Below are 13142 nucleotides of genomic sequence, written 5' to 3'. Positions count from 1 at the left end.
TGCCAACCCAAAAAGCCGGCAGGGCAGGGAGTGTGATTTGAGGTAAATCATGACGGCCTGCAGGCTGAGGAGCCTGAGTAGACAGTTAACCCTGTGGATTTGGAGGAGGGGTGTAGTTTTGTTTGTTGATTGTCTGTCCTGGGGTTAGAAAGTCAGGCAGGAGTGACCCACCTCTGGCCAACAAATCCACCCCAAGTAAAACTGCTGCCTCTGGGGCTTGGCTCCTGGCTGTAGATCTGAAGAGCCCCAGCCAAGTTTCAGGGAGAGGAGTGGGAGTAAGTCATGTGGACTGAATGCTGGGAAACACTGAATATGGATAACTCTGGTTAGAATGAATGAAAACAGTGATGAAGTGAATCCATTAGGAAAAACACGTTGCATACAAAAAAAAAAAACGTACCATTTTAAACACTTAAAGAAATGCCTCTTATAAACTATTTACTACCCAAACTAAAAGAACACATTTAAAACTCCTTGGCATATTCAATAGGGTTATTTTTTTTAAGGTATATAACTCAGTGAAATGGGTCAGAAACTTATTAGGATGAAAAGTCAATGGAATTGGGGGGAAAAACAAAAAAGGGAAATGATAAAAACAACTAAAAATACAATAGCAGAATTAAAACCTGCATTAAAGGCAACAAAAATAGTTTTTACAAAAGAAAATAAGGTGAGAGCTGAATAATAATTTAACATACTATTTTTGCCTGTGTATCATATATTTTGAATGTGTTAGGAAAAACTGTTTGAAGGTGGGGGCTCTGGCTTCTTTACTTTTTAAATTGCAACAGTGCCTAGGTCCGAGACAGGCACTGAATAATTGCCTGTGGTTAAGCAATCATTTTAATCTTTATTTGCCAAAGAGGAATGAAAAGTGTCTTGCCCTGCCCGAGATCCCAATGCCAGGAAATTGCCGAGCTTCAATAAGCATGAATCCTGACTTTTAAGATGTATACCTCATGAGGTAGCCTGGAACTCTGGACTCTTAAAAGGAGTCATAACAGCTACATCATGCATGGCTTAATACTGAGCCACTCTCCTCAGCCGGTCCTTGCTCCCCTGTTCTGACCACCAGCCTTCTTGCTCTTTTTCCCGTTTTTACCCTTGCCTTGGTCCTTGGATTAAAGCTCTGACCCTGTCTCTTCTCAGTTATGGTTCTAGTTTCTTTCCCAACCTCACCATCTCGGATTTCAACAGTAATCGCCACTCATGGTTCAACCTGGCTCTCGACCCTTCCACTTTAGGTGCCTACCCTCATCAGCAGGAGCAGAGCACATCCCAGGCCTCCTCCCATTATGCTTGATAGAATCATTTTCTTTTGTCCTGCTAATAGTTGGCTGCCTGCCATGTGGCTGGCTATTTTATATCTCCTTTGGTGATGCTGTATCGACCCACAGAACTAGGCTAAAAAGAGATGGCGATTAGAGGGTGGGCAACTTAACAGTATGTCGGGACCAAGTAGCCACCTATGTAAATAGTTCCCCTTTCCACTTAATGAATGAGGCATGGAGAGGTAAGGGCTGCTGCACATGCCATATTTAAACAAAGCAGAAGCTTGGCTAATGGCAATCAATCAATGTCAAAACCTTTAACACTGGTAATACTAGGTTCTTTAAAACCAAACCAAAACAAAAAAATGCTTACTTTTAAAGCAGTGATTTTCAACTGGTGTGCCACAAGCAATTTTAAAACATGCAATACCTGCCTATTTAGTGCGGGCACTGACCTCTTTTCCTTCAGATTGTCAAATAAAAAAAATATGACAACATCTAACACAACAATAGCCATCTGGTGTGAGTGACAAAAATTATGCCGATTTTTTTTGTCAGATCAGCAAAATAATATATATTTGGTGTGTTGCAGAATTTTAAGGATGCATTTATGTGTGCCATGAGATGAAAAAGGTTGAAAATTTCTGTTTTAAAACAAAGGAACATGACATGGCCACACATACAGATAGATGAAGGTAAATCCTCACTACTAGGAATGCATGCATGGTGTGTGTGTGTGTGTGTGTGTGTGTGTGTGTGTGTGTGTGGTATTGTTTCTATTTTGAATGATTGGGTGGGTGGTTTTATCCCTGTGAAACAGTAGAAAAAGCCTGGATTTGAAGTCAGCCCTGTGTTTGCATTCTGGTTTGAGAGTGTATTGGCTGCGAGGTCTCTGACCTTAGCTCTGTGAGGTCAGTGTGCTCAGCATAAGCAGGAGAGTCACAGGCTCCCTTGCAGCATCATTGTCAGAATCAAATGGTGTACAGATAGCAACTGCCAATGCTTTTGAGTTTGTGGCTCCTTCTTAGTGGCTCTTCCTTGCATGTGTACAAGTTGTTAGTTGGATTGAGTCCCGAGTAGCCCATCATGATCTCTCTACCTTAGTCCCAGCACCAACTGGAGTCACCAGCCATGGAGGTCATCACCACAAAAAACCTGTGAGAGCAGCTGAAAGATCGCCTGGTTCATACCAGTAGCTTTCTAGGGGATAGAGATTAGTCTTCTCTATTTAAGTCCTTGATCCTCTACAACAGAAATCTCAAATTTGGCAAACTTTACAAAACAGCTAGAGCTGGAGGCATTTTGAAATAGTCCTTTCCTCCTTGTGTATGTGGTCATTTTTAAAAATATATGTTGACTGATTTCAGAGAAGAAGTGAGAGAGAGACAGAGATAGAAACATCATTGATGAGAGAGAATCATTGATCGATTGCCTCCTGCACACCCCCTACAGGAGATCCAACCTGAAACCCTTGACCAGAATTGAACCCAGTACCCTTCAGTCCACAAGCTGACACTCTTACCTACTGAACCAAACCAGCTAGGGTAACCACTTTTTATTCTCAAATTAAAATGGCCTCTTCATTTTGATTTTTAAAAATTATTTTCCTGAAATATCCACTTACAGAATTAAATTATCTCAGAGACATATCAGCCCATGAGAATACGCCATGCTCACCATAGGTGGAAACTCATTTTCTCTGCTTCACTTTGCAAGTACAGCCTAACCCAGAATGGAAAGTTACTTTGTGGTTCTTTGAAGAGTTGTAATCTCTAATGTAGGCCATATGCTGCTCAGACTGCTGGAAAGGTGAGTGCTGCTCCACAGGTTCTTCAAAGCAAGCACAGAACACGTGTGCATGTGGAAAACTAGGAGGGAGTCGAGAAAGAAGCGTTATGAGATCTGAGCCAGTTCCCAGAGGACTGAATCCCAGCGAGAGGTGGGCATCACTAAACACAGTCAGATGTGGATGGAGTCAGCAACTCAGATGAGTGTTTGCAGGAGCTCAGTGGAAGTCAGAGGTTGTATCCTTGTGGCTTCCTCTGATGAGATGATGGACAATGGAGAAGCTTTTCAGTGAGATATAGATAAGCTTTGGCAACATGAAGGCTCAATTTGTTATGTTATGTTGTGATTTAATATTGTTTTATTTTGGCTATTTTTTTACATAATATTTTTGCCTATGAAAAATTGAACCTGATAACAAAGCTTAATATCTTCAGTATCATTTGACTGTTTTTCTTATCATGTGAGGGGAATTTTGTTTTTATTTATTTATTTATGTATTTATTTATTTATTTATTTATTTAAAAATGTTTTTATTGACTTGACAGAGAGAGAGAGAGAGAGAGAGAGAGAGAGAGGGGGGGGGGGGGGGAGGGAGGGAGGGAGGAAGGGAAAGGAGATAAGATATAGAAACATTGATAGGAGAGAATCAGTATTGCTCGGCTATCTCTTAACACTCCCCCTATTAAGGATTAAGCCTGCAACCTGGCCATGTGCCTCAATGGGAATCAAACTAGTGACCTTTTGGTACATGGGACTGTCATTCAACCACTGAGTCATACTGGCCAGGCATTTTTTGTTTTTATTGAAGCAACTAAGTTCACAGCTGGTATTGTGATTTATAATAGGTAGCATATTTCAGGGTCCACAATGTGCCAAGCATCATAGTAGAAACTTGACATGCATCATCCACACTTTCATAACAATTCTGCAAGACCCCCATTTAAAAAAAGATGGGTTTTTTAATCTTTTATGTATATACTAAACAAATACAACTGGAAGAGGGCAGTGTATTGTGGACAGAGCTCTTCCCAAGGCAGTACACAATGAGGACTGAATCAAGTAGGAATCTGCCAGGAAGGCCGAACAGAAATAATGGAAAAGAGTTAAGGCGAGAGGACCAAGATTGGGATCCAAGTTGGTGCTTAGGACAGGATTGGATGATAGTAAGGAGGAGCCAGGACAGTTGTCCAGAAGATCTTGGGAATTCTGACATATCAGCATAACTCTAGATTTAGAACTTCAGAAGCAGAGCAGGCAAAGGTGTGAAGTGCTTGGTACATCTGGCGAACAGTCCATGAACTTATGCTGTGGGATATTGAGTTCCCCAGTAGAAGAAGGTAATGAGGGATCATGTCAGCCCATCATCTAGTCATTGTGTGTGTGTGTTACTTTTCTGTTGCCGCTGTAATAAATTACCACAGACTTTTAAGCTTACACGTATTTTCTCCCAGTTCTGTAGGTTAGAAGCCCAGGCTGGCTCAACTGGTTTCTCTGTTCCAGTTTTCACAAAACTATCATGAAGGGCTCTTATCAGCAGGGCTGGGACTAATCTGCTACCAAACTCATTCAAGTTGACCATATTGGGCTCTGTGCTGGTGCAGGACTGAGGTCCCTTTGTCCTGGCTGACTGTCAGGCAGGGGTCCTCACCTTCCAGAGACCACCTGCATTTCTTGGCTCCTTGTCCTCTTCCTCCATCTTCAAAGCCAGCAATGGCAGATCAAGTCCTTTTTATGCTTTGAATCGCTCTGATTTCCATTTCTGCCTCATTTCTCTTGTCTTCTTCTTCGCCCATATCTCTTGACTGACTCTTCTGCCTTCCTCTTCTGCTTCTAAGAGCTCATATGCTTACATTGAGCCCAACTAGGTAATCCAGGATAATCTCCATATTTTAGGGTCAACAGTCTAATAACTGGTTCCATCTGCAAAGTCCCTTTATATCGATGCCTAGATTAGTGTTTGTTTGAGTGACCAGGCATTGGCGAATCTTGGGGGAACATCACTAGAATTCTGCCTATCACATTGTGTCAACACATTTATTTCCTGAATCTGGGTGAGTTTTGGGCAATGCCAAGGATCAGCCTCAACTCCTGAGACTTACTGAAACGCATGCATGTTATTGGGGAGACCGTCCCCATCTCCTCCCTCCAGAAATTTCCTTTAAATCCTTCTCTGATCCTCCTCATTCCATGCTATTCATCCATAAGCTCCACCTTCATTAATGACTAAACAAACAGAACATTTTTTTCTGTTCCTTGGTGTTCTGGAAAGCTTTCAACCAATTCCCCAGAGCCATGGATACCTCATCAAGTTCTGATGACCAATCTCAGCACTGCGAATCCTGTTTCTTGTTTTCTATAATGTTTAGAGATCCCTTGAGAATCTATTTCTAATGCCTCCACTTTATTTTATAATCACTTCAATTCTTTAACAAGTAAGAAGGAAAAACTTAGCTAGCTAAATTACTAATACAATATTTAATCTCAACTATTTTAGGGCCTGTGAAGCTATAACTCACAATGCCAAGTTTAGGACAACTATTCCCATGTGTTACTATATATCAAGACCTTGCTGAAAATGCAAATTGCTGGGCTCACACCAAAAGTTCAGTCAATCTGAAGTTGGATATCAGGAAATCTATATCCAACTAGGATCCTAGGGAAGAATTCAGCATTGTGCCCAAGAGTAGGGGGAAGTGCACTGTCTTTCTTATTCACATAGTGAATGGAAGTGTGTAGGTGCATAAGGACTAAGGCTTCTGCAGGGAGTTTCTGCAAGTGAGCCCCCCACTATCTAATTTCTGGGCATTCAGAGACATGCTGCTTCTTCACACTCCTGCATGTTAGTACCACTAGCATTATAACCCTGATGTTGATGGTCAGCATACACTTTGCCCTGCCTTTCCCACCCTCTACAGCCACTAGTCTTCAGCAGCCCCATCAATACCCCACTGTGATACCCCATAGCATGTTGAAGGAGATGCTTTATTTAAGTTAATAAGTGGGATTGAGCCCTTTGCGCATTCAAGAGAAAGGAAAAGGAAATTAACATTTTTAAATGTTGCCTGTGCACACATAGTTAGCACTACAAGTGTCTAGCTCTTTTAGACTCAGTACAGCTTGCTGAAAAATAAGATACTTTGCAAATAATATGTAATTGTCACATATATTATTGAGATACTATTATTTTACAAGTAAAAAAAATGAGGTCAGAGAGGTTACAAAACACATTGTTATGTAGCCAGTTAGGGGTTATGTCAATATATAAACCCAGGTGTCTTGCTGCAAAGTTTACTTCTCTACTCTTCTCAGCTTAGAAATCCCCATATGTACATAGCATTTTATAACCATTATCTAAGATGTTGAATTCATCACACACAGTTTGCATCTCTTTGGCCACCATATACAGTTTTTACACATCTCTAAATAGTAATTATACATGTTTTCTCCTACAGTTCTCATTACACAATAGCCCAGATAAATAAAATGTGCTTACCATTGCAGCTGTCTCCTGGGGATTCCCCATACATTTTGCTGTTTCGCCCAGACATTCAAAATAGGCACATGCACATCTGTAAACACATTTCTTCCACTTATGCATTCTTCCCACTTCCTCTTATTGATGGAGCCATTCAGCCTTCAGCCGGGGTGTCAGCTCATCTGTCCTATCCCAGCTGTCTCACGGCTTACAAAGCTGCACCTCCCACAAAATATCCCTGGCATTCCCAGGGCACTGCTGCCATCCTCCTACCAACAGCTCCCTCAAGGCCCTCTATGGCCTCTGAAGCGGTCCACATGGCAGGCATTCCTTAGAAAGTGCCATCGTGGGCTGTCATTTGACTTTTGACAAGGCAGGACTGAGGTCCATGGTATTTGAGAGAATCAATGGGAGTAATCAGATGCCTTCCAATGTCTCCACCTGCATGCATATCAGGTGAGATATCATAAAAGCAGGATTCTCCTCCCCAGTGCCCTACACCTTAACAACTTTGCCCTGTCAAGAGAAATGTTTTCCAATGAGTCACATCTCAACTCCAGGGCCCCGATGCTAGTGGTGAGGGAATATGGGCAGTAGCTATGGGAGAAGCTGGCTGACTCCCTTTTATACTGAGGATCTTCTTCCCGGGAGTAACTTTTTCTCCCTTGAAGGATAGGTGTGTTTTATTTATCAAAAAAAGAAATGCTGTATCCCCCCTATTTGTCACAGCTACTATCGTGCTCAACAGTTAGATGTTGTGCTGATTTCCATTGATTATCTCATTCTCAGTTTCCAAAGAAAAGAAACTATTTTCTATTTTCTGACCTATTAGCCCTTGGAGAGACTCAAAATTTAGAGACGGGTCCATGATAGTTTGTTGCTCCAATGCCAGTACTTTTTAGAAGTCTGTGTCTTTATGAATAAGCCTACTCTGGCAATATCATACTCCTCTCTGTAGGGTCTTCTTAATTGGGGAAGGTATCAGAACTATTTACATTATCATGTTATTATAAAGAGCACTGGGATTCCTAATAAATGAATAGAATAGTTCTTCCTATATACAAAGTCAACCCCACCCTCACCCCTGGACACCATCATTATAATTTATCCAAGTCTGGGTCAGGATTGCCCTATAGGACAACGTGGGTCTGCCTGGCAGATATGTACCCAGTCACGCTGATGTGTTATGACTTGATTCACATCACATTGATGCCTGGGGAGAGGAAACCAAACATCCTGGACTGGCTCTGGAAGAAAGGCTTTCCCAGTAGATCAACAACAGAGACTCTAGTGAAGCCTGGCCAGTACAGAATAAAGAGAGAGAGATACCATTCAGGACTAGTGATCTTTACCCAAGACCATGGCTTGCCATGGGGCTGGTTACTTATACAAGCTATTCAGTTGCGGGGAGGTGAGAGATGACAGGCTGACATCCTGTTCACTTTGCTCCTTTTTAGAAATCACTCTCTAAGATGTCATCCCTTAATCCACCTGAAGGGGCACCATTTTTATAATTCACACAAAGGCTCCTCATGTGCTACAGGGACCCTACTTTTACTCCAATCTTATGTAAACCACTCCTCCCATGAGGAATGGTTAATATGAAGGTTGGGGTGTTGAGGACATAGAGTGAGCAACTATAAGTGATCTTCCAGTGTTCTGTCTTGGGACATGGAGCAAATGTCGTGTCCCCTTCTAAATGTATGAGGAGGTCAAGTAGTATTATCCTTTCCTAATTATATGATGACAGAGAAGGATAGGCTATTAGGAGAGAGTAGTATATGAAAGGAAGAGAGACTGTTGGATTGTCACTAATTCACACATTCAACTAGTATTAACTTAGCATCTCCTATGTATCAGGCACAGTGCTAGGCATTGGAGGTACTGTGGTGAAAAATACGAGCAGACTTTCAGAATATTTAGGTTTTGGTTTCTATTTTTCTATTCTCTGTGTGCTTTTAGGCAAATTATTTCCTCAGGAAGATTATGAAATGAATTTCTATAATAACAGCATTGTTTATGTTCTCTCCTAGTTCAAACGTGCTTATGTCTGTTTAAGTCTCTGGGGAGTTTCATGAGAGATAACCCTTCACAGAGTTCCTGGCTTGAGAGTTCCTCTCCCCAGAGTTCTCCTCTGGTCTCTCCTTCAAACTTTAATGCTCCTCTGGTTTAAAATCAAAGCCATTTTCTTTTCATCTAGCTGCGCAGTTACTTGCCAAGAATAACTCTCAACAGGAATCCCCGTATTGACAGACTCTCAGAACAGCTGGAGCATAGGATGCTAAGTGAGGAAGGACAAGTTCAGGTACCATAGTAGTGAGCAGGGGCAAGTCTGGGAAGAAGCACATAAAACAGCAAAGTCATTTCTGCTTCAAAACAAGGGTAAGAGGTAGAATGTTTACCAAGGAGTATCATGATCAGATTTGCATTTGAGAATAATTATTAGCTCTGTAGTGGAGAGATCTGCCCCGGGGCTAATTCAACAAGCAGGAGGGACATAATGGTGGCCTTGTTTAAGGAAGTGAGAGACAGGATGAAGAAAGAGGAGGGATGCAAAAAATAAGGGGTGGGGATCAAATGTGCAAGACTTGGAGACTGGGTAAGTAAAGGAAGGTAGAGGAAAGTCAGGGAAGAGTAGTGTCTGTGCCCTGCCAACAGGCCAATACTGGTCCCTTAATCACGGTGAGGAGTGGAAACTGGAGAGCTGAAGGAAGATGGACCACTCTGCTCTTATATTATAATGCAAGATGCACATCACCATCTGTTGAACTCTAGACCATGCCCCTGTAGGCTTTGAGTAAATGCATGTTGAGTGAATTAATTTTTGTAATGTGAAGATATAAAGTGAACTCTGGTATCAATGCCCACAAACTTCACGTTAGGTTTGATGGAACCAATGGTCTTAACCCTATGAAAAGGTCCCGAGAGATCACCTCAATGAAGGGGAAATATGAAAGTGGGATGGTGAACAAGTCTCAAAGGCATTCAAACTCAGCATCCTGTTCAGTTCTGGAATCTCTCAGAGATTGACACGTTCCATATAAGCATGTGGTTCTGATTGACTTTAATGGGATTCCCCTGAAAACCACAGATTCTAAATTATCCCCTAATAGGTATAACACTTATAGGAGACATATTATTTTACCCTGAATATCCCTTGGATGCTGTTACACTGAATCCTGACAGTAGCAGAACTTGGAATAAGATCAACTTTTATGAGAATGCCACTACTACTTGTTATTGCATTCTGTAAGCCAAAGGTTATGTGTAATAAGATTTCTTTTTAAAGAAGAGGAAAGAAATTTTATTCCATGATCAGAAATACTAAACACAATCTTCTATAGTATTTGTTTTGTTTTTGTTTCATTCAAGGCAAGGCATTTCTGAGGAAGAAGGAATCATTTTTCCTAATCTGGAGATTAAACAATTTAGTAGTCATTTCACATTCAGCTCACAAAAAAGGATTTGCATAGGACTTGTTTCAGCAAGAAAATACATCTGAATGTGTTTTGTGGGAATCAACTCTATCCATGGCAGCTCCTTTTGGCCATCATCTTTTTTTGTTTTCATGTCTGCAGGTCACTGGATTAAAACTATCTCAGGACCTTGATGATCTTGCCATTCTCTACCTGGCCACAGTTCAAGCCATTGCTGTAAGACACTTTAATGCATTTTTTTAAATTTCTTTTAATGTTATTAAGGAAATATAAGGAAGGGAAAATAATGTATGGTATTTATTGAAAAAATCTGCATATAAGTGGGCCAGTGCAGTTCAAACTCATATTGTTCAAGGGTCAACTGTATTTCTCTATAAATATAAAAACATACATTTTTTAATCATTTGTTTTTAAATTATAGTTGACATACAACATATTATTTTCAGATATATACCTCAGTGATTAGATATTATATAACTTACTAAGTGATCATTCTGACAAATATCATACCCATCTGATACCATACATAGCTTTTACAATACTAGTAGCCCTGAGCATGAATCCATGCACCAGTAGCTCTCTGCAAGGCCTGGTTGCTCCCAGAGGCTCTCCACTGCCCAGAGGCCTTCCACGGCCAGGGTGGAACACTTGCCTTATCCCCATGGCAATAAAGCAAGCATTCTGCTAGGCTGCTCACAAGATAGGCTGTTTTATGGGAAATCCAGTAGAAACTGATTGGGTGGGCCTGAAAGTTGGGTCAGGTGGATTCTCATGGAATCGCCAGGGCAGAGCCAAAGATATTAGCCAGGTTGATGGAGATTCAGATATGGTGTCCTTCTGCCAGCTATGTGATGGGAGGGCTCAAAAAAGGCACAATGACCTCTGCCAGCCCTGGGATAATGCTGCCCCCTCCCCCGGATGCCCTGATGCTGTACACTGCAGTTCCTCCCATGTGTCCCTGGTGCCATTTAAGCTGATGTCTCAGTGCTGGAGCTCAGAGGGAGTGAGCCAGAGCCAGAGTTCCAGCTCTTTAAGAGGAACTGCTTGGGACTCCAGCAGCCTTCTGTCTCACTCAGCCTCAATCCCCACTGGTTTTTACAGCCTGAAGTTATAGGGACTTCTCTTCCTGCCACTGGAACCCTGGGCTGTGGGGCTGGGACCTCTACAGCTGAGATATCCCGATTTTTATTCACCACAAGTGGGTATGGGTATGGGTCTGTTCCTCCTCTCTACCCCTCCTACCATTCTGGTTGTGGCTTCTTTATATTCTTAATTGTAGGACTTTCATTCAGCTAGATTTCATGCGGTTCTGAATGATGGTTGCCATGTAGTTTAGTTGTAATTTTGATGTGGTTATAAGAGTTTAAATGCTATTTTTTTTCAGAGACTTATGGTATCAGTAAACTTTAAACTATATGCATTGCAAGATACATCATATGCTTTTGTGACAGAGATTTTTAATTAAAAGGGAGCTTGCCAGAAAGAGAAGGGTGTCTGTACAGAAGGAAATCTTGATGAAGGTCTTCACTTGCTTTATTAATAACTTCAAGTAGCTGAAAGCTGAAAGGTGTTAAAGTCTTTGACCATCAAACTTTTCATTTATCTAATTTATCTTCTAAGTTGAATTGAATAGAAGCAAGCAAGTAGCTGCCATGTATGCTTGCATTAAGAAAAACAGGGATTAGGAATGTCCAAATTTATAAAACACATGATATTATTCACTTTGCAAAAAAATCAATTATAGGGTTTCTTTAAATAGTAAACTTTCTTAGAAGACTGAAGTGTTTGGTTTTAGATAATTAGCTACTTACTGTACATGAAAGTTTCAGATGTCAGGAATGGAGAAAGAAAATAATTTAAATCTAAAGTGTTATGTGCTCTTAATCTAAAGGTCAATAAAAAATGAAAAAAAATTACAAAAGCTCAAACATGATTGTCTAAGGAATCTTATTCTCTAGAGGGGACTTTGGGTGGACTACAAAAGGCTTCTAACCCTAAAATCACATACAAAAGGTTGTATGTGTACAGGTAAGAAGTACATGTTGAGGTAGTGGCTCAGGGCTTTCACGGTCTCAGAGCTGGTATGAACCCCCAAATAACAAGTATTCCAGTGAACTTAGCCACTCTGGATTAAAAAAAAAAAATGGGCACCAAAAGAAAGGAAAAATCAGTTCATTAAGTTCAGATTCAAAATTCCTTTTCAGAAACATGCCTATTTAAATCACGTGTTTGTTTTTGTTGTTGTTATTGTTGTTTGGGTTTTTTTGGTTGTTAATGCTCTATGGATATACTTCTATGCTATTCAATTATTTCTCCATACCTCTTTCATAAGCTCATTGCTTCAAACTATATGCATTTTCCCCACATGTCCATATCACCTGCAAAGGTGCTTTCCTTATGTGCAGATGTTTCCAGGCACCATGCTCCTCTAATAAGACAATAGAACTTCCCACCCACTAACAGGACATGTGGTCTTTCATGTAACTACGTAGGGGTATGGAATCAACCAGCTTGATTAAACAGTCCTTTTTGTTTATAGACAAGTTTGAATTTATTTTTCTAAAACCACTGACTTATTGATTTAATAGCTTGGCAAGTTCAGTGAAATCAGTCAGCCTGCTTTATTCATGGGGACATGGTCAAAAACAGACAATTCTCACATCCATCAAAATGGAAGCATGACTAATAAGATGAAAATGGAGAACAGCAGCACACATCATTAGTAAAAACAATGCTTTAGTGATCTGTTTTTATAGTAATGATGATAATGATAATAAATAATATAGTTTGGGGGTATGGTGTTCCGGGCACTGTGCTAAATATTTTACAGACATTATCTGGCAACCTTGTGAGATATGCATGATAATCCCTATTCCACAGATTAGAAACCTAAGCTTCAATGAAATTAATCAGTCAATTTCATATAACTAGTAAAGGGCAGAGCTGAGATTTCTAAAATAAAGCTAAATGGGTGATGTATTGAGAAACTTTTATTTTCTGATTCCTCACTGTTACTGTATGGAAAGTCTTATAATGGAAGGAATTGCTTCCTGAACTGAATAACCTTGGAAAAGCAGAGCTTTTGCTAAGAGGTGGACATGAAGAACAAGGCCACTGAGGGTGCACACCACAGGATCCTAACAACTATTACCTCTCCTTGACACCCACTCT

The 13142-nt window shown here is 40.7% G+C and overlaps 1 protein-coding gene across 6 annotated transcripts in view; it reads left to right on the top strand.

Moving 5' to 3' along the window:
- Positions 1 to 13142, top strand: part of FGGY (FGGY carbohydrate kinase domain containing) — a 398623-nt gene that overhangs the window by 294100 nt on the left and 91381 nt on the right. For 5 of the 6 annotated variants that reach the window (XM_036446820.2, XM_036446819.2, XM_036446816.2 and 2 more), the window contains exon 12: positions 10113 to 10187. The exons of the other annotated variant lie outside the window; for it this stretch is intronic. In XM_036446820.2, coding sequence (XP_036302713.1) covers positions 10113 to 10187 — 75 coding nt within the window. The remainder of the gene's footprint in view (positions 1 to 10112; positions 10188 to 13142) is intronic. 6 annotated transcript variants of the gene reach the window in all.

Source organism: Pipistrellus kuhlii, unplaced genomic scaffold (genome assembly GCF_014108245.1).
Source record: "Pipistrellus kuhlii isolate mPipKuh1 unplaced genomic scaffold, mPipKuh1.p scaffold_m20_p_2, whole genome shotgun sequence".
Taxonomy (NCBI): domain Eukaryota; kingdom Metazoa; phylum Chordata; class Mammalia; order Chiroptera; family Vespertilionidae; genus Pipistrellus; species Pipistrellus kuhlii.
Note: the sequence above shows the minus strand (reverse complement) of the source record. Positions and strands in the feature narration are given on the sequence as shown.